The sequence below is a fragment of the Chiloscyllium plagiosum genome, chromosome 4 (genome assembly GCF_004010195.1).
Source record: "Chiloscyllium plagiosum isolate BGI_BamShark_2017 chromosome 4, ASM401019v2, whole genome shotgun sequence".
Taxonomy (NCBI): domain Eukaryota; kingdom Metazoa; phylum Chordata; class Chondrichthyes; order Orectolobiformes; family Hemiscylliidae; genus Chiloscyllium; species Chiloscyllium plagiosum.
In genome coordinates, this window is record NC_057713.1 from 82,050,312 (window position 1) to 82,073,450 (window position 23,139).

At 39.8% G+C, this 23,139-nt stretch overlaps 1 protein-coding gene across 1 annotated transcript in view; it reads right to left on the reverse strand.

Moving 5' to 3' along the window:
- The window catches only part of LOC122549487 (sorting nexin-31-like), a 103,098-nt gene that overhangs the window by 24,769 nt on the left and 55,190 nt on the right, over window positions 1-23,139 (reverse strand). The window contains exons 6-8 of the mRNA XM_043689346.1: window positions 20,465-20,555; window positions 13,929-14,016; window positions 12,943-12,981 (exon numbers count right to left, since the gene is read on the reverse strand). Coding sequence (XP_043545281.1) covers window positions 12,943-12,981; window positions 13,929-14,016; window positions 20,465-20,555 — 218 coding nt within the window. The remainder of the gene's footprint in view (window positions 1-12,942; window positions 12,982-13,928; window positions 14,017-20,464; window positions 20,556-23,139) is intronic.

Sequence of the window (23,139 nt, forward strand, 5' to 3'; positions counted from 1 at the left end):
TTGTTTTTGAATCAATTCACAAGCAAATGTGTTGACACAGTGAGTTTGCCCATAAATTGCGGCAAAACACTGAACCAATTTCAATTTGCGGTGAAACCAGTTCATACTGCCTTAATTTCAGCAAATTCACCAACCCCCATCCCCACCTTGACAATCTGAACTAACCTAAATTGAACTTTGAACAAAAAAAATCCTTAAAATAAAAATCCCTGTAGCATTTAGTAAATATATTGCAGGATAGTCCTTACATGAGTCATATGGATTCAGACAGACATGACCACTACAGTTTTTAAAACAGAAAATATGAGACATTTACGAAACACATGTTGTTCACAGTTTTACTTAGAAACAGAACGGTTAGAAAAGATGAGACACATTTGTGTATTTGACCTTCACAGTCCATATGATGGAGCTCTAATGATCACATGTATAGTTTAAATTCACCTATCCTTTACACTGAACGGGGTATTGCTATTAGAGAGTTTTCCTTTCCAATTTAGAATTCAGATAGATCAATGAGGCAAAATGCTAAAAACAGTCTTGTCCAAACTTTAGGGTCTCTGGAATCAACAGGGCAAAAACCAGCAAATGAAATATACAAGCAGCATGGTGTCTCAGTGGTTAGCACTGCTACCTCACAGCTCCAGGGACCCAGGTTTGATTCCACCCTAAGGTGCCTGTCTGTGTGGAATTTGCATATTCTCCTGTGTATGTGTGGGTTTTCCCTGCAGTCCAAAGATATGCAGGCTTTTTTTTTATTACTTCTACCTGCACTGCCACCTTCAATAATCCTTGGACCTGTACACCCAGTTTCCTCTGCATATCAGAACTCATAAGGGTTCTGCCATTCACTACATAATTTCCACCTGTACATGATCTTCCAAAATGCATCACCTCACATTTGTCCAGATTAAACTCCATCTGTCATTTTTCTGTCCATGCTTCCAATTGGTTATGTCCAGCTGTATCCTCTGACAATCCTCCTCACTATACACAAATCCCCCAATCTTTATATCATCTGAAAACTTACTAATTAGACCAGCCATGTCATTTATGTAGACCACAAATAGCAGTAGTCCCAGCACTGATCCCTATAGAATGCCACTAGTCACAACCTTTCTTTCCGAAAAGTGTCCTTCCACCGTTACCCTCGTCTCCTATGACTAAGGACTTCACCTGGCAAAGGAGCAGCGCTCCTAAAGCTTGTGATTTCAAATAAACTTGTTGGACTATAACCTGGTGTCATGTGACTTCTGACCTTGTCCACCCTAGTCCAACACTGGCACCTCCGTATCATGGCTCTTATGACGAAGCCAGTTCTGTATCCATCTTGCCAGCTCACCCCACCCTCCCATACCACATGACTTCAACCATTTGTACTGGTCTGTCACGAAGGACCTTATCAAAGGCTTTACTAAAGTCCATGTAGATAATATTCACTACATTGCCCTCAATCATCTTTGTCACCTCTTCAAAAGACTTAATCAAGCTAGTGAGGCACAACTTCCCTCACATAAAACCATGCTGTCAATTGGTAATAAGTCCATTTGCTTTGAAAGGTGTATAGATCACATCCCAGAGCATCTTTGCTAATAATTTCCCTACCACCAACGTGAGGCTCTCGGGCCTGTAATTTCCTGGATTATCCCTGAAGCCCTTCTTAAACTTTCTCAAACAGCATTGCCAGTGTCCCAGTCCACAATGTGCAGAAACCTTCATTTATGCCTCTCTTCCTCAGACCCAACTATTCCGAAACGTCTCCTGGTTGGCCATCTCCCAATCTCCAACATCCTAAAATCTCAACTCATCAAGGAGTCCTGCTGTACACACCCCAACTTGCTGAAAATCTTACTTATCTGTCACCTGTAAGTATAAGTAGGGATAGAAATAAATAATTGACCCTGATGCTGCTCTGGGCCCAGACCTTCTACCCAGGCACAGTGGGGACCCCTACAGCCTTGGGCCACTGACGTACCCCTCCCATCCCAAACTCTGCCTCTGTGCATTCTGACCTATACTAGAAGCCAGACACAGCAGCACTGGATTATGATGGTGCAAAAAGAGGCTCTTTGGCCCACTATGTCTGCATTGTCTCTCCAAATGGGCATTATGACTTAGTGCCATTTTTCTACCCTTTACTAAACCCCACACATTAGATCATTTAAATAGTAATATCGCTAGTGAATTTCAGATCTTAAAATGATATCAAGTATTTTAAACCTGGACCATGCCATTCTGGATCCATTTAGGAGCAGGAACAGTTTCTCCCTGTCTACTTTCTCCTGACCTCTCATGATTTAAAAAAACACTTCAGACAAATCTCCATTTAGCCTTCTATTCTCCAGGGAAAAACAGTCTCAACCTTTTCAATCTATGTGACCACAGTTCATAGCTGATATACTTCCATTCTAAAATTAGTTCATGGCCTCACCAGTCCCCATTTCTGTAACCATATCCAACCAAAACAATCCGCAATTCTTTCCTTTACTTGCTAACACTATCCATTGGCTTCTGTCTCCTCCATTGTCTAGGCTCTGGATTATTTTTCGACCCACCCCCAAACTCCTCCCTCTCTCTCTCACTTACTTGTCTAAAGTTTTCATACATTCCTAATACATTGCCTGATTACTTTTCAGCGAAGCACATTGAATGCTTGTGTTTCAGGTGCTTATATAAATGCAAGTTTCAGATTACAGTTCCTTTCAAAAGGTGCACTTTTCAGAAAATTTGCTTAATTCTATCAAAAAATAATTGCATCCCTTTTTATTAGGCAGAGTTTGAAATGTTCAGACCTAACTCGAGGGTTTGAACAGATATTCCTTAAAGAGCTATGGCAAGTCATGTTTTTTTTCCACACAAGTTGACCATCTACTTTGAGTTAAATCTCAAATAGGCACTTTCCCTGTACCTAATAATCAGTGAAAATAGTCTCCCTTTTCCAAAGTGGGTATTTAGAAGCCTGACTAGAATGCAGTTATTTTCTAGCCATTTCCTCCACACCACACCAAGACACCTGTAAATGATCCAGCTAAACGTTTTGTTTTGTCTTTGCACTAACAGCACAGAACAAATACCAATAAGTAACAGCTTTCCTACGTTTTCAGAGTATTACAGTATCTTTGCTTCACACAGTGACCACAGTCATTGAATTCAAAGTTTTACATGCAAGGAACAGAATTCCAGGGAAAAAGTTTTTGGATAAGAATGATACAGACAGGAAACACAATATATGTTGTAGTACTAATGGCATGCTTTGCTGATGTTGAAGGCAGAAGAGTGCCAAGATGCAGCTGAATTAGTTCCACTGTTCCTGGAACTTTGGAAATAAAACACCATTAGGAGTCAGGTTCAAGGAATCATTCATTCAGCTGGGACATTAAGCTTACTTAGAAATCTCTCTCAGAAAGCTCAGGAGAAACCTTACGAGTTGTAGATTCAGATAACAGAGTCTCTGAATGCTTGTTGATTTTCATAATCTGGATAAATCAAAGACTCAGAAGTGCCATCAATCTCTCGTCATTTATCACATACCCCTTCTCATAATAAGTTGATGCACTATGGGGTGTATAACTCACGTGAAGGCAATATTGAGACACCCAATTAATAGCTGATGATAATTCATAAACACAGTCTGGGGAAATTTTTATTCCTCCATCTTCCACAAGTATAATGAAGACAACGAAGTGGATTTCTGGTTAGAACCACAGATCTGATGAAAAACAGCCTAGATTTTGATTAGGTAAAGACACACGGGTGAAAGTTTGCTTGGGAAATTGATCTGAGTGACAGAGTGTGAGAAAAACACTTTGGGAGTAAAGAACCAAATACAGCATATTGCTTGGAGATAGTAGGGAGTGCAGAGTGGATAAAATGTGTAGCTGGAAAACACAGCAGGTCAAACAACATCAGAGAAGCAGGAAAGTAGACGTTTCACGTCAGGATCCTTCATCAGGACTAACAAAGGATCCTGACCATAAACGTCAACTTTCCTGTTCCTCCGATGTTGTCTGACCTGCTGTATTTTTCCAGCTGCACATTTTATTGAGATAGGATATTGCCATTCTTTGCCTTCCTTATTAGTGAGTTGGTTTTCTCTTGTTATTGTGTCATGCTCACTTTACCATCATTCAGCTTTTCTTCTAATACATTGCTAATCACTCTCAAACTGGTGTTGTATCAGTCCAAAAATAAATTTCTTTTTACCATATTTGTTTTGCATCAGTTTCTTTAACAAAATAGATTTCACTGGAGATTTGGATATCAATATAATTATCCCAAACAATCCTTTCTTGTGCCTTCAGAGTTGACTAGGATTGGCCAAATCCTTGGTTATTGAATAGCTTTGCTCTATTTCAAGCCCAATTGTAAAGTCAGCCATACCTCATAAATCAAAGAGCACAGGCTGTTGAGCAGATTGTCTGCGCCAATGCTTTGAAGAGTTAGCTAATTAGCACCACTCCCTTGTCCTCTCTCATAGCTTTGAAATTTCCCCTTTTCAAATATTTTAATCATTCACCAAGAAATTCACCAAACTCTTTAGACAGTGCCCTCCAAACTCACAACCACTGCCATCTAGAAAGACAAGGGCAGCAGATACATGAGGACATCACCATCTCAAAAGTTCCCCTCCAAGCTACTCACCATCCTAACTTAGAAACATATCACCATTCCTTCAGCATCACTGGGTCAACATCCATAAATTTCCTCCCTGAAAAGCATTCTGACTCCACATACACCAAATAGACCACAGCTGTTAAACACAATTCACCATCTTCTCAAGGACAACTAGGGAGGGACAACATGCACTGGCCTAGCCAGGAACACCCATATCTTGCTTCAATGCCAAAATCTAATTCCCATTTGAAAAGTAACAACTTGAGCCACTGAGGAAAAGTTACTTGATTGACAGCTTTGGTTCTCTGATCTCTTCAGTCAATGTTTATTTAAACAAGTTTGAAAGATGTCAAGCGCTTACAATTTCTGCTACTGATACTTTGAAAGGATCGGAATGATCCATTCTAGGCCAAATAAAATGTCAAGTGATTTTTTTTTAAAACAAAGTGGAAAGCATTGAGTTTTTTTCAGAAAAATGGCTACGATACATGTTCACTTTTCGTGATATTATTAACGGTTTTATATACTATACAGTCAGAAATGGATATGGAAGTGCCAAAGCTGACCGAGGGAACATAAGGACCTTTAGGTAGGTTCCCTACTGCATGCTACGGTTCACAATTTTGAGGTCCTGTGAACTACAAGTCCTTGAAAAGCTGGCCTGATTCAAACAAACATTTGAGGATAAGGGGATTCTAATCCATGCAATGGAGCTGGCCAGTCAGAAGTGTTGATTTTAAGCAACACCCGAAGCAGCCTGTGCATTTAAAAACAAACACTCCTGAAAATCTGAAATGCTAGAAATATGGTCAAAATTCCTGGAATAGGATTTGTGTTGGTGCTTGCAAAGGTCTCCCAATCATCTAACCAGATAAATATCCAGACTAATATTTTGGCTAAGGCCTAACCAGTGATTTACAAAGTTTACAATAATTTCTTTGCTTTTGTACTTTATGTCTACCTTATTCCAAGGATCTGTATGTGTTCTTAACTGCTTTATCAACTTGTCCCAGTCTTTAAAGCTTTGCATATGCAAACCCCAGGTCTTTCTATTCCTGCATCCACTTTTAAATGTAATCTTTTCGTTCCCTATGCATGGTCTCATTTTTCCTTCTAAAATGAGTCACTCTGACTCGTATTGCACAAGAAATCCTAACTTTTTTTTTAAAAAAAAACTGGCACATTTTCTACTTGTTTCTAAATCTTATTAAATTATCATTTGTAAAAACACGAACACCCTTGGAATTCTTTCTTAGAATAAAGACATTTTCTCAAGGCTCTGTTACATTCTCATACACTATGGCCTGCAATTATTTATTTATGTACATACTCTGGATAAAAGGCCATGCTGTTTTTCCTCTGATATTTAAAACAAGTCCCCATCTTGTCTGAATTACAATGAAATGACACAGCCACAACCTTACCTCCGAATCCAGCTCTCCCAACCCAGTCACAGAGTCAGTTTGAAGCTCAAGTTTGTAATCTCAGCAACACCAACTGAGCTTCTCTTCATCACAGATATTACTTACTGCACCGTCTGTAACATTGTTCATATCGAATTTCATCTCAGTTTCTTACTACCAGCCTAAGATTTCAGTACAGGCAGAACTCAGTTGCCTATATCTTAACTGAAACCAAATCCAGAACCCTAGTGCTCACTGACCAGCATTACTTTCCATTCAAAAATTCTTGCATTTTAATATTGAGCTCAAATGTTTTTATAGCCTCATCCTTGTCTATTTCTGTAGTCTCCTTCAACTCTACAACCTCCAAGGGTTAAGCATTCCATCCATTTCAGTTTCTTGCATGAGTCCAATTTCCTTTCCCACCCCACCCCCAAGCAATGACGACTATGCCTTCAGCTCTCAACATTTTAGTCACAGAGTCACTGAGGACTTTATGTGACTAATCACTCTACTGACCCTCTGTTCCTTTTCACAGTCTTTTTTTTGGGAGGAAGTGAGGACTGCAGATGCTAGAGATCAGAGTTGAAAAGTGTGGTGCTGAAAAAGTACAGCTAGTCAGGCAGCATCCAAGAAGGAGAGTCACCGTTTTGAGCATGAGCTCTTCATCAAGAGCTCTTCCGGATGAACAGCTCATGCTCAAAATGTCAACTCTCCTGATCCTCTGCTACTGCCTGACCGGCTGCGCTTTTCCAACACCACACTTTGACACCCATTTTTTGACCAATACTGATATTCACTCTTTGGCCTGGCACTCTGTTTATATTTCTGTGAAAGGACTTTGATGCATTCCTGGACATTAAATCATACAGATGTGAGTGTTATTGGCTTCTTTCAAAAAAGATACACTTTTCAGGCAATCTTAACTGAGTCAAGAACTGGCAAAATTCCATCTCTTGTTTTATCAGGTGAAATTTGAATGATTCATTGTTAACTTGTAGCTTTGAACTGAGATGTGTTTTCATTAGATTTACCATACGCTCTTGATATTTGATTGAAACAGAAGAATTCCATTTCAACTTGCAAATGGACAAATATTTTCAAGAGAAACTTGATTTTAAAAAGGTGTCACACATGAGGAGAGCAGGGTACGCAGCACAGTCAGACAAAATGGATATGTTTCAGAGAGTTAGCACAGGTGCAACACACTGAAAAAGAAACAAGGGACTGTTCAATCATAAACATAACTACTTCAAAGTTTCTGCAGGGGTGAATAGGAAGTTTACTTAGAGTGAAATCTTAAGTATATACTTTCACTATATACAATCAACAACAGGAATCCCCACCCCAAAAAACCTCAATCTGAATTCCAAGGTTTCTCTTACATTACTGTATGTGCATTCACATGTACAGATCTTAAAACAGACAAACGTTTTTATTAACTTGCAGGATTTCGAGAATCTAAAAAAAAAAGAGATACCACGGTATTAGATGTTAAAAATTGTCTCAAAGCAAGAAGCAAAGATAGAGTACTTTTTTTGTCCTTTGCTTCTTCCAAAAACCATCCCAGTCCTGTCTTTTGTCACTGCCTTACGTAAACCATCTTCTTTTAATACTGATACTTTGAGAATAACAGAACTCTTGTGGATTTAATTAGCATAGCTTTCATTCTATCTCTCGCTGGAAAAACATAAATAACCAGATACCAAGAAAAGGCAGAGTTTAAGATAACAAAGGCTATAATGTCTGTGCAGAGGTTACTAGGCTATACAGATATTCTTGAACCAATATCCTGAGCAGGGTGAAAGGTGGGGGAGCAGATGAGGGGGAAGGGTGGTAGACGATGAGATGTCCTTAACACTTCAACTAGAGAGCAAAATAATGTTGTCACAGGCTATGGAGATTAGCATACTTCATGTTAAACATGTCTTCACTCTCTAGGATCACTCTGCACAGATTGTATACTTTTTCATTCTATTTAGTTTACATATGACACATTAGCTACTTTTGAAACTCCACTACTTATTTAGGGTATTCACAGCTCCAAAACCCAAAACCTTACAAGCCTTAGATTGGGCCTGCAACAACCCAGAAGTCACGATGTGAAATTTCAGCCAAGTGATCGAGACTACTTTACAAGACTGAGAACAGGTCATAGAGTCAGTTGTACAGCATGGAAATGTGACTCCTCAGTCCAACTTGTCCATGACTACCAGATATCCTAAATTAATCTAGTACCATTTACCAATATTTGGCCCATATCCCTCTAAACCCTTCCAATTTATTTACCCATCCAGATGCCTTTTAAATGTTGCAATTGTAGTAACTTCCACCACTTCCTCTGGCAGCTCATTCCATACACCCACCCCCACCCTCTGCGTGAAAACATTGTAGGTCCCTTTTCTATCTTTCCCCTCTCACCTTAAACCTATGCCTCTAGTTCTGGACTCCCCCATCCTGGGGAAAAGACCTTGGCTAATCACCCTATCCATGACCCTCATGATTTTATAAACTTCTATAAGGTCACCCCTCGGCCTTTGATGCTCCAGGGAAAAAAACAGTCCTAGCCTATTTAGCTTCTCCCTATAGCTCAAACCCTCCAACCCTAGCAACATCTTTGTATATCTTTTCGGAATCCTTTTAAGTTTCACAATATCCTTCCTATAGCAGGGAGGCTAGAATTGAAAGCAGTATTCCAAAAGTGGCCTAACCAATGTCCTACATAGCTACAATTTTATCTTTCAACTCCTATACTCAATGCACTGACCAAGAAAGGCAAGCATACTAAACACCTTCACTATCTTATCTACCTGCAACTCTCAAGGAACTATATTTCTGCACTCCAAGGTCTCTTTACTCAGCAACACTCCCTAGGATGTTACCATTAAGTGTATAAGTCCTGCCCTGATATGCCTTTCCAAAATTTAGTACCTCACATTTATCTAAATTAAACTAGCTGCCACTCATTGGCCCATCTAATCAAGATTCTGTTGTACTCTGAGATAACCTTTTTGGCTGCCCAGTACACCTCCAATTTTGGTGTCATCTGCAAACTTACTAACCATACCTCCTATGTTCACATCCAAAAAATTTATATAAATGATGAAAAGCATTGGACCCAGCACAGATCCTTGTGGCACACCACTGGTCACAGGCCTCCAGTCTGAAAAGCAACCATCCACCAACACCCTCTGTCTCCTACCTTTGAGCCAGATCTGTATCCAAATGGCTAGATCTCCTTGTATTCCATGCGATCTGACCTTGCCAACTCATCTACCTAATGGGCAGCACGGTGGCACAGTGGTTAGCACCGCTGTCTCACAGCGCCAGAGACCCGGGTTCAATCCCCGCCTCAGGCAACTGTCTGTGTGGAGTTTGCACATTCTCCCAGTGTCTGCATGGGTTTCCTCCGGGTGCTCCAGCTTCCTCCCACAGTCCAAACATTTGCAGGTTAGGTGAATTGGCCATGCTAAATTGCTCGTAGCGTTATGTGAAGGGGTAAAATGTAGGGGAATGGGTCTGGGTGGGTTGCTCTTCAGAGGGTCAGTGTGGACTAGTTGAGCTGAAGGGCCTGTTTCCACACTAAGTAATCTAAACTAAAGTAATCTAATCTATCATGTGGAATCTTGTCCAGTGCCTTACATTCTCTGAACATTGTCCTCTCTGCTCCACGTTCAATGAAGCACATTTATTTTTTAAAAGAACCTACCTTGTTGGTTGTACTTTGCAATTGCCCATTTGGCCACACCTAGACCTGGCTTTCCCGAGGGTAGTAGCTTCTACCTGCTTCATAGAAGGTGACCCAAGCACCCATAACCGGTGCTATTTGCATACGCAAAAAGGCACAAGCATACGTTTTGGAATTTTGATGATTTTGTTTTGCTTGGTCATTTTAATATGGTGGATAGTGCACTTTTGGCTTGTAATAAGCACAAACATAGTGTCCACCATATCATGGAGGCTACTGAATGACCAAAAACCACAATGCAGAGTAATCTAATTTCAAGGACATTTACTGTACTAGTTTTCCATTAGTAGACCTCTTTCCTCACTCTCATCTATTTTAATATACATAATTATTTTATTTTTGCTTTCTTGGGATGTGGGCCTTGCTGAAAAGGCCATCATTTATCCACCTCCCTTTAACTGAGTGGCTTGCTAGACCCACTTCATAGGGCAATTAAGAGTCGACCATCAGTCCTCTTACTTGTCAGAAATGTAAATGATTTGGATAAGAATTTAGAAGGCAAAAGTTAGTTAGTGAACAACAACATTGGTGGCATAGAAAACCTTCGCTGTCTACGAAGATTACAAAGGGATCTTGATTAGTCAGTCAATGGGTTGAAAAATGGCAGATCGAATTTAATTTTGATAAGTGTAAAGTACTGCATTTTGGTACAACAAACAGGGGTAGGACTTATACAATTAATGGTAGGGTCTTGTGTAGTCCTACAGAACAGAGGGACATAGGGGTTCTGATACATAATTCTTTTAAATCTGCATCACAGGTAGATAGGATGGTTAAAAACATGTCTAGCACACTTGTCTTCATTGCTCAGTCCTTTGAGTATAGGAGTTGGGAAGTTATGTTGAAATTGTACAGGACATTGGTGAGCCTTCTTCTGGTGTAGTGTATCCAGTTCTGTCATCCTGTTTTAGGGAGGATATTATTCAGCTCAAGAGGGTTCAGAGGAGGCTTACATGTTGCCTGGTATGAAAGGTTTGAGTTATAAAGAAAGGCTGGAAATGCTTGGACTTTTTTCACTGGACTGTATAAGGTTGAGAGGTGACCTTATAAAGGCTTATGAGGGCTGTTGAAAGGGTTAGTGGTAGATGTCTTTTCTCTAGGATGGGGGAACTTCAAGACTAGGGGACATATTTTTAAGGTGAGAGGAGAGATATTTTTAAGACATGGGGGCTTTTTTTTTTATAAAACACAAAAGGTGGCTCACATGTGGAATGGACTTCCTAGGATGGGGGAACTTCAAGACTAGGGGACATATTTTTAAGGGGAGAGGAGAGATATTTTTAAAAAAGACATGGGGGCTTTTTTTTTATAAAACACAAAAGGTGGCTCACATGTGGAATGGACTTCCTGAGGAAGTGATGGATGTGGGCACGGTTACAATGTTTAAAAGACACTTAGATCAGTACATGTATAGGAAAAGTTTGGATGGATATGGGCCAGGAGCAGACAGGTGGAACTAGTTTAGTTTGGGATGATGTTCGGCTAGACCAAAAGGATCTGTTTCCATGCCGTACAACTCTATCACTCAAAATTGCTGAGCCTGGAGTCATATGTAGGCTAAACTGGGCAATGACAGCAGACTTCTTTCCCTAAACCACATTGGACAAAAGGTTTCTGAACTGGTGTTGTTGTTTTCGCCACAATACATGCTGTCAATCATATCGATGAATCTGAATTTGTATTAAAGGGGTGCAAACTCAATATATACACATATACTTATATCGTGAATATGTTTCAATCCATTGGTCATAGATGACCCTCTGTCGCTTACTATCAACGTCTGCACCTTCAGACGACAATCTCTCAGTTCCACGCTTGTGCATCCAATCGCAACCACGGCATCTCAAGTAATGGCCACTTTCTCTATCTCGCATCATTCCATTCAAGGTGGAAGCATCTATTCTTGGTCTTCATCGCCTTTGTACAAAATGCACAAGAAAATCTCTGTGTGGAAATGAGAGGTGGAGTGGAAAATAAAATCTCCCTAATTCAAAGGGCTCTCTTGTGAGCCTGAGGGAAAGGCAAGCTTTATTTCCTGTTCCATACCAGTCTGAAAGAATGCAAATCTAAGGCAGCTGTTGTTACGTATTCGTTTCAGAATCAGAAGGTTATGGGATCAAGTCCCATTCCCCAAGCCTAAGCAGAAAAAGACTAAGGGTGATACTCCAGCATGGACAGAGAAAAAATAACGACAAATCTTATCAAATTAAAGATTTGTTTTAAAAATCACATTAAAAATATCTAAGACCTATCCAACCTCTCAGGTGGATGTAAAAGATCCTGGCACTACTTCAAAGCCGATCAGAGGTATTTTCTCAACTTGCCTCACCTCGAATACTAATCCTTCAACAATACCTACATTGGATTGGAGGTGCCTGCATGAATATTTTTGTTATTACAAACCTCTGAAGCAATTGGAACTTGAACCCAGGCCTCCTTGCCCGTATGTAGGGATTTTATCATTGCAACACAAAAGCAACCCCCCCATACCCATATACTATGTTAACATCACATTGTTGTTTGAGATTTTATAGAAGAGTGACTACACATCAAACGCGCTACTCAATTGGTCACAAAATATTTTGTGACATCTCAAATTTGTGAAAAACATGCTCTTCAAATCCAAAACTTTCTTTAATCCTTGAAGTATGTGTGCTTTTAATTTCATTTAATTTATAGTGAACGTTCATGCATAAAGCATGTAGATTAAGGTTTTGTACTTAATCTAAGCAAATCTGTTATAGATTTGTATCAATGTTAGGTAGCTATTCAAAGCTGGTTCCACAAATGACAAACCAATGCCATCTAGAGGTGGCAGAATTAAAGCATCTTTTGTAATAGCAGATTTCACATTCTTTTCTAAAAGATTATTTAAATTAAATACTAAAAGGCATTCAATAAAATATGTATTAGTTACTAAAGTTATTTAATATGATCCTTGTTATGCTCATTTATTATTGGCCTCTTCCCTAACACTGCGGAGTTTAGATATCCTCTAATCCAGTACACCCAAAAAGCACAAGAAAGCAGTTTGAATGGAAAAGTCAAACAAAATCATTTGGTAAAACTGGAGAAATCTTCCACTCTTGATGGAGGTGAGCTTAGAGGTAGGATAGGCATTTACCTAGCTAGCTGGGATTTAGTGGGATGTGGGGAAAGAAATGAGAGAGATCTTACCTGAACCCCACTGCCCTCCTGCCTCCGTCACAGAAACATCTGGAAAAGGAAGCTACTGGTAAAACCACAAGGATTCATCCAGCTGTAGACACGCTTTCACCATGCAGTACTGTTAAAACAGTAAGGTGCAAGCTGCTTGCCTCCCTGGGTTGTTGAGGAAGGGAATTCCTTGGTCAAAGGCAATCCATGCCTCATCAAGGGAGCAATCAAGAAAGGGGGCTATGTCCCATGAGAACCATAGCCTCATGTTTGTTTCCAAACCCCTGCTCCCTTCTCTGTATGAACCCCAAATACACACAAAAATCCCCTCCCCAATTACTTAGATGCATCCTGGATATTCCAAAAATCCCAATTCCAGTAACAGCTACAGCCTCCTCAGATGTGCTGCTGGGCACAAGAGCTGCAGACCTCTGGTTAGTGAGACTAACAATCCTGCTCTCCCAGGTCTTGATTTGTGGCAGTAGGCCTGATAGTGGCTTTGTCACTGCCAGACTGACATGGTAAGTGGGCCTTACTAAAAACAGGCAGAGCAGATCTCTCGCCAGCTCCCCAGAGGGCAAGACTGACCCCGAATGCCTCAATGAGATTTCATTCAAGGTCTTCAGGGAGTTCCAGGTTTGCAATATTGCAAGTCAAATAATGATAACTCCAATGTTTTTCTTTCATAATTTATTAAAAGACACTCACAGGAAGACGACATACAGGAGAAATATTAAGCTGGAAAGAAAAAGGTTGGATCCACAAAGACTCAGCAAAGGCTTCACTTATGGAATATTACCCTCAAATTATTACAGCAAACCTTTTATTAACGTGGTTCTGTTGTGACTGATGAGTGTTGCTCACTTTAATCAACTGCAGAAAAACATGCATCTTCATTACCTTCTCCAAGGATAATGATCAGTACAGCTGGGAAACATAGCAACATAATATCAAAAAGAAACAATCAGTTTTAAAAATTGCTGCTGAGGAAAATATGCTTCACTCACCTTTTCCTGATCATTATTTTGCAGTTCTCATCCTGCAGGCTCCAGAGACTCACATATGGCAGTTCAAACGCATTCAACCTTTTCAGCACTGGCCCAAGACATAGACAACATAAATGTAAATTTTGAGAACACGTACAAGAATTCCTAGAAGCATGGCATTCCAACCAGAACTCTATCAACAAACACATTGACTTGGATCCCATTTACCAACCCCTGAGAAAAAGAGCAGGAAATGACATCACTACAGGAAATGACATCACCAACCCAAGGAAACCTAAACACAAATAGAAAGTGGGCCATACCCTCAGTGCTTTACTGATGTTACCTAGTATGGTGATGAAACGTCTGAAAATGAACCTTCCAGCTTGGTGAGCAGACCTGCATCCATAAACAAATATGCTTAACAATTTCGATTTCATTGAAAAAGTTCAATTCGCTTTAATGGAAGTTTTAACCATGTGGTTATGGGAAAAGAGGTACACTATGGACTAATTCAACAGCTCTTCCAAAGAGCTAGTACAGGCACAAGGCTAAACACCTCCTTTATTGTAAGGTTCTCAGGCTCATCTACACACACACACACACACATTTTGTAGACCATACCCACAAAATCTCTCAAGCATTTAGAAATTGACCAGGTACACAGTTAAACCGCTCTATTTTATAAAGATGCCATCTTTGTCAGAGATCTATAACTCAACACGGAGTTATTTACAATGTTGGATTACAAACCAACAGCTCAGCTCCAGTTAATTCTATTCTCTAGTTAAAGATGACGACTTAATAAATTGTACCGACTCATCCAATTCAGGACAATAGAGCACATGCTGCCAATATTCACCCAAAGAATGGGATGGATTGCCATTTCTAATATGAATTAGGCTTATACGCAACCTAGCACTGTGCTACCAGACATTAAAAGCTGGGTATTTCTTCAACATAATAATTATTTTGCCTTCATTATGGAAAACGTGTGTTGTTTATATATATGTGACTATAATACAATCAGGTTTCTGTTCCTATCAGAGTATTGAAATAGTACTTTTAAAGTCAACAGTGATGCCCTCTGTGACCATGACAAAGGCACACTATCCATCCTCATCTTTCAATCTGCCTGCAACCTATCATTGTTAACCATGGCATTTTCCTCCAAAGCCTTTCTATTGTCATCTACCTGACCTGACAGACTATTTATTTCATTCTTATCTATTGAATCATAGCCAGAGAATCACCAAACGTCTTTTCTTCCTGCTCCTAAATCATCGACTTTAGTTACCCCCACATTTCTATTCTTAACCACCCCTCCCATTTTTCAGCTGCATGATGCTTCTCAGCAAAATCATCTGAAAGCATAGCAATAACACAGCTCTATTTCAGCCACCTCACTCAATCACTCCAGTGTTGCCAAAATTAAAAGACAGTTTCTGATACATCCAGAACCAGAAAAGCTGAACCTTCGAAAAATTAAATAAAGAAAACTGAAGACATTAGTTTCCATCAGCATCACAAACTCCACTCATGAGCAACTGATACTGTCTATGGCTCAACCAGGCCATTTACAACCTTGGTGTGATATTAGTCCGAGGGGGGAGTTTTTAGACCATACATTGGTTACTAAAACTGCTTTTCCTAACACCTGAGACAAAAAGAAAAACTGCAGTTGCTAAAATCCAAAGTAGACAAGCAAGAGGCTGGAAGAACACAGCAAGCCAGGCACCATCAGGAGGTGGGGACGTCAATGTTTCAGGTATCAACCCTTCTTTTGGTGGAATATAACTTTCTGAACATTGGCAACTGTGATGCTGAAGTCTTCGAATGGAGCCTGAGATGGATCATTAGCTTGGCACTTCTGGCTGACAATGATTGCAAATATTTTATCTCTTCCTTTAGCACTGTGTTGAGTATTCCATGATTGTAATGGAGTGTGACTTCAGTTAGTTATGGTAGAACACCAGACATTTCATCCAATCCATTGATTAAGTATCCATTAGCCTTGCCTTTAGCATGCTTACACTCCATTTCTGTTGCTTCGCTTCATTTTTAGGTCTGCTTGATGCTGCTCATGACAAACTGTCTTGCTCTCTTCATTGAGCCAGTGTGGGTTCCTGAGCTAATTTGAAAAGATTACCCAAGGTACATTTCAAGCTTTAAAAGATTACAAATTGTGGTGTATTAGGTTTTGTTGCTCCTGATGACCCCACAGAACCCAGCAGGTACCTAGGTTTCAGCTGCTAGTTCTGTTTTGAATCTCACTCCTTTGGCATGAATAGTACTACCACACAGTATGATTCAAAAACAGGATATTCTATCCACAAGGAGTATGCTGCAGTCACTCCTATCAATACTATCATGAAGAGATGTAACTGTGACAGACAGATTGGTGAGGATGAGGTTAAGTAAGGTTTTCCCCTCAGATTCTCTCACCACTGGAGTTCCATGACTCGAAGACTTGAACAACTCAGCCAGCGATGATGCTACTGAGCCATTCTTGGTGATGGACAATGAAATTACTCCTCATTCAGAGTACCTCCTGTGCCCCTGCACCCTCATTACATCTAGTGGCATTCCGATTCATCCTTCAATGGTAGTTGGCAATTAATAGGAGGTGACCTCACGCATCTTTGACCTGATGCAATGAAACTTTGTGGATCTGGAATCAATATTGAAGACCCCCATGGCTATGCCCTACTGACTGTATACCACTGGTGTGTTCATCCTGCTGTTGGGACAGGATATTTCCAGGTGATGGAGAAGTCCAAGATGTCTGATTGTTTAGATTCTGATGCTCGACTAGTCTTTGGGACAGATCTCCAAATTTTGGCAAAGGCCACATGTGTTAGTAAATTGACCTTTTCAAATCCTACAGGTCTGGGGATGTGTGTAGTGGTATGATTAAAAATTATATCCTCTGAAGATATAATTTCATCTTCATTTAAGCACATGACAATGAGCATTTAGAAACAAGTGCAAGATTAATGGTCTAGTGCAAAAACAACTTATTTTGGCTTTTGGTAATCACATCATCTTGTCTACGGGAACCACTCTTATCTCACTGACATAGGGTCACTTCGATGATGTTTTCAACTTATTGTCTGCACGATGGAATATCTGGAAATGTACGAACGTACTATGAAATAGCATGAAACCAGAACATTAACAACTCCAGGGACCCTGTCACACTTGTCAGACTTCACCTCGGACTGGGATTTGCGACTTGAAGACAACAGTGAGACTTGTTGCTAACTCAATTAACTTACCACTCAATATATTCAATCACTGCTTAAATATTCATTATATAAATAAAACTGCCAATAAACATGTTGATATGAATCACTTAACCCATAGAGTTTTTGTTATAACTCCCCAAATCCCCTATCAAACAATAACAATGTGCGTTATCATAGTGTCCAGTGCTATGGATTTGAACTCATGCCTTCAAAACAACTGTGCAGACCTAGAGATAATCACTATGTTGCTGTTCTCTTTTGCTTTCATTAGTTCCACTTCAAGAGTATAATACAATTATAAAGTCAGATTATACAGGAGAGATTTAGAGAAGCTGAAGTAGACGGAATATACAATTTGTTTAGGTTTTAGTAAAAACAGATCTTTAAATAATGGGGTATTTTTATGACACAGGATAAACCCCTCTGCTAATCTAAACCAGCACCACAGATTAAATTCACCCCATGCTGTAATCTGTTAAAATTCGAGAGGCAAAGGACAATCCAAAAAGTCACTATTTAAAGTAAAAATTTAAGAACTTTATTCTTGAAGTCTAACAGAGAATATTAACTAAAAATGTTTGGAATATTGCTTGCTATTCTTGTCTCCTTATTGGAAGGATGTTGTGAAACTTGAAAAGGGCTAGAAAAAATTTACAAGGATGTTGCTAGGGTTAGAGGATTTGAACTATAGGGAGACGTTGAATAGGCTGGGACTGTTTTCCTTTGAGCATCGAAGGCTGACGGGTGACCTTATAGAGGTTTATAAAATCATGAGGGGCATGGATAGGGTAAATAGACAAGGTATTTTCCCTAGGGTGGGGGAGTCCAGAATTAGAGGGCATAGGTGAGAGGGGAAAGATATAAAAATAGACCTGAGCGGCAACTTTTCCATGCAGAGGGTGGTGAGTGTATGGAATGAGCTGCCAGAGGAAGTGGTGGAAACTGGTACAATTGCAACACTTAAAAAACATCTGGATGGGTATATGAACAGGGAGGATTTGGAGGGATATGGGCCGGGTGCTGGAAAGTGGGACTTAATTAGGTTGGGATATCTGGTCGGCATGGAGGGGTGGACCGAAGGGTCTGTTTCCGTGCTGCACATCTGTGACTCTATAACTATTTACAACTCCTTTCTCTTAAACCTATCTTCTACCTCCTCCTCTACAATACTGGTCCGATAAAAATCCTGATTATGATTTCCAATAAATCATAATTACATTTCAAAACCAGTCAGCTTTAGAACATAGAACATAGAACATAGACCAATACAGCGCAGAACAGACCCTTCGGCCCTTGATGTTGCGCCGACCTGTGAACTATTCTCAGCTTGTCCCCCTAAACTATCCCAAAATCATCTATGTGATTACCTAAGGATTATTTAAAATCTCCCTAACATGGGCTGAATTGACTACATTAGCAGGTAGGGCATTCCACGCCCTTACCACTCTCTGCGTAAAGAACCTGCCTCTGAACCTGTCTCTGCGTAAAGAACCTGCCTCTGTCTTAAATCTACCATCCCTCAATTTGTAGTTATGCGCTCTCGTACAAGCTAATGTCATCATCCTAGGAAAAAACGTATTTCACTGTCTACCCTATCTAATCCTCTGATCATCTTGTATGTCTTTATCAAATTCCCCCCTTAGCCTTCTTCTTCGAATGAGAACAGACCCAAGTCTCTCAGCCTTTCCTCGTAAGACCTTCCCTCCAGACCAGGCAACATCCTAGTAAATCTCCTCTACACCTTTTTCAATGTTTCCACATCCTTCCTGTAATGTGGTGACCAGAACTGTACACAATATTCCAAGTGAGGCCGCGCTAGCGTTTTTTTTATAGTTGCAGCATGGTATTGCGGTTCTGGAACTCAATCCCTCTACCAATAAAACCTAACACACCATATGCCTTCTTAACAGTACTATCCACCTGGGTGGCAACTTTCAGGGATCTATGCACATGGACTCCAAGATCCCTCTGCACATCCACACTACCAAGAATCTTTCCATTGACCCAGTACTCTGCCTTCCTGTTATTATTCCCAAAGGGCATCACCTCACATTTAGTTGCATTGAACTCCATTTGCCACATCTCAGCCCAATTCTGCAGTTTATCCAAGTCCCCCTGCAACTTGTAACATTCTTCCACACTGTCACTAGTCCACCGACTTTAGTGTCGTCTGCAAATTTACTAATCCATCCACCTATGCCTGTGCCGAAGTCATTTATAAAAATGACAAACAGCAGTGGCCCCAAAACAGACCCTTGTGGCACACCACTAGTAACTGGACTCCAGATTGAATATTTTCCATCAACCACCACTCGCTGCCTTCTTTCAGAAAGCCAGTTTCTAATCCAAAGTGTCCTATGTAGATTTTCTTCTGTCTTCTTTTCTTCTTAGGGATTCTGTTTCAGAGGACTTTAATAGATAAAGGTACCTTTAAGAGAGCAGATCTTCCTGCAAGCAATCTTTCTAGTTGTTGGTACTAGCTGCTCTTTGCCGCTCTGGGTAACTGTTCAAAATGTTTGATTTTAATACCCCAAAACATTGGATCATTTCATTGGTTTAGTGTTGTCAAAACATTATTTTTTCAATAATGTTTGGATTTTGGTAACTTGGGACATAATTTAGAGTGATTGGCCAAACTCGAATTTGTTTTTGTATCCTGGCAGCCCAGGTCTTAGCTAGTTGTTTCAATCCACTGTTAAATTTTAAATTTTCCAGTACACTCTGAGCTCGTTTAAGTCCTTGCTAGCTTTTCAACTCTTAAAAAAAGGTATAGTACACCCACATCTTCATAACAGTATTAAATATATTATTGCTGCATTGCAAAAGATCAAATAATTTCAAAGTTGTCATCTCACTTTTTGTCTCTGAAAATGCAGATTAATAGAAAAGAAGAAAAACTAGGATTGGCTTTGGTATTTGCTGGGAAATTTGTTGAGAAACTATATACATTCATTTCACTTGAAGAGTCTATTATAATTATAATCTAGATAAGAACATGGTGTAGGGAGACAGGACCCCTTTCACATAATTGTACTAGAAAGTGCAGTGATTTTGTAGTTATCGAAGTTTATAGATATTATCAGTTCTACAATGAGCATTTTTTTAAAAAGTAATTCAGTGAATAAACGGCAGCCTCACAGTAAATCAAGGATCAGCTGTGAAAATGTAATATGTGCATTTATATAGGACTTTACCAACTCAGACATCTGAGGACTACTCGAGATAAAATGTACTCATGAAGATAATGTCTCTCCCACAAGACTGCATTGAATGCCCTTAAGATTTAAGCTAAACTAGTTTGGACCTTACCAGAATATCCTTGATTAGGAAGTTCACGGACGAGGTAGAGGGCAAAGTGTTCCAAAAACTGCCGTGACAATTCAACCTTCTGGGCAACAATCTTGTAAAAATAAAAATTAATTAGCAATTAGTGTGGACATCTGGTTTGGAAATAAAAGGCACTGGATTATCAGGAATTTACAAATGTGAGACTATTAACAAATGGCACATGACTGAAAGCCCCTGTTTATGAACAATCCTTTCAGGCGAGCAGTGGTGACAGCCGGATCTATTTTTCTCTATTAAACACAGTTTTCTCATATTTCTCCTCTTGGTGGACCACCACCTCTATTCTGAAGATGTAATTCTTCATTGTTTCTAACTGTCAAGAACCTACTGCCAACTCACTAAAAGGGCCATTCTCCCACATGAATGTGAACAAGGAGTGTCATTGAACTATCCAAACTTGGGAGAACATTTAAAAAGGTGCAACTACCCAAAAATAAAGGATGTTTTGGCCACGAGGCAGGTTGTGTGGCATTACACACACAGCATTTAACTACTTTGTTTTATGAAAGTTAAATTATTATGCTTTGCTTGTTGGCACTAATATCACAGCAACAGGAGAGTAGTGTTGAAAGCTAAGCTTGCCACCTCCTATCCTCAGAAATTTTCTGTTCTTTTAAGTTAAGGAAATTATTTTGCTATCTGAAAAGCAGAGAATGATTGTTTGGTACCTCACATTAACGGAGGCCAGGCTGCAAAAGCTGAACTTACCATTAGCAAAAAAGAATATTGTTTAGTGACATTACTCACTCCTTTCAAGTGGCATACAGCATCACGAGCAGCAAAGTAGGTTACCTTAGCTAATCTACGATTACAAGACTGCAGCATGGGGTAAAAACACTGACCTCAAAAGATTACAGTTAAGGAAAATCTGCTTCCTGCCTTACAAAGCAAAGGGAGGCAACAGACATCAAAAGTTGTTAAAACTAGATCATTTAACCGCACACAGAAGTAACTTGACAAAACTTTAGTTAAGAACAGAATTGATGGACTTGTACGGTTCTGAGAGGCTATGCAGAAGTTGGACCTTTTATGTTACTGTGCGCAAAAACATTTAAAAGGATCCACATGCTTAGACAAATTTCCTCCACACTCCAAAAAGAATGAGAGAGATTGTTATTAACTGAGAACTTCCAGTCCAGACAGTCATCTGATGACCCCTGTTGGAAGTGTATGCATAGACATTAGTTAAGTTTAGGATTGCGTTCCTCTGTATTGCTTTTCATGATACCTAGTCAACAATCAGCAAGGATCACGTATGAATAATGGACACTTGCAAGCAGAGTGAAAGGGTATCAAGTTAGAAATTAGAACCCAGCCAAAACTTCACAGCCCCCCAACACAACAGACATTGTTTTAGAGACAGTACTATGTACTCATCTTTATTAATCAACTGGCCATTTCCTTTGGTCTCTATCACGTTTACACTATTCATCCATTTGAGTCTATCCACTAAGGTCATGACTGATATCAATCTAATTCAACCTTGAATAAATTCAATAGTCTGTACTACTTTCTGCGGATGAGAATCTGCAGTGTCACAAACTTCAGAGGAAAAAAAAAATCCTCATCTCAGTCTTGAAAAGACATCCTATTTTTCAGTTGACTCAGCTAGCTTTACTCACATCCACACGAAGGTACAACTTCATGGTGTCCACCCAATTAGCCCCTTCAGGATCTGACATATTTCAGTAAGACCACCCTCTCATTCTTCTGAAATTCAACAGACATACACACAACATATTCAACTTTGCATCATAGGACAAGCCCTCCATCCCAGGAGGGAGTTGAGTAAACCTTGTCTGAACAACTTAAAAATGTACAAATTAGGAACAGGATTCAGCCCCTTGAATTGTTTAATTAAGTTGTGGACGATACGATTGTGGTAACAACTCTATTTTCCTGCACTCCCCAATACCATTCGAGTCCCTTGTTAGCCAAGAATCAATTAAAATCAGTCCATCTGTCTACCTACCACTGTGTTAAGCATATTCAATTACCTTACCTCGGCCACATTCTGAGAACAGTGTTTCACTGACTCTCAATCCTGTAGAGAAAAAAAATTCATCTCCATCTTAAATGGAGATCTTAAATGGAGATCCATTATCTTTAAAATTCTGTAGAAATTTTCTATTTTTAGACCAAATGTTATTTTCAGGGAGTTTCATAGCATATGTCCCATCATGGTTCAGTGACATTTCTTGGTACCTTCAGTTACTCACCTCGTTAATGTGCACCCAGCCTCTTGCCAACATTCTCTAGTAGACCACCAAAGGAGACCAAGGTACCAAACACAAAACGATCTGGGTCAATGCTGTCTCCACATCTTCTATGTTCCATACAGATAAGTGTCACCATCTTCTCTCTTATCTCTCACTCACCTGAACTGTTTATAAACCTCACCAATGCTCACTTGCTACCAATCTGACTAATGTATGCAGGATCTCCACTCAGCTGCTCTCATTCGCCTCATCCTCCACAATTATTAATCCCTCCTGCCCTCTGGCTAAGAAACACTATACAATTCACAGGAGCTGGTAGCCTCTAAGTAAGCGTAAAGTGACTGAATACTAAGAAATGAAGCTAAAAGCTACAAGATGCATCCCGAGTAGATGCATGAGATAGCTATTTATTCCTGT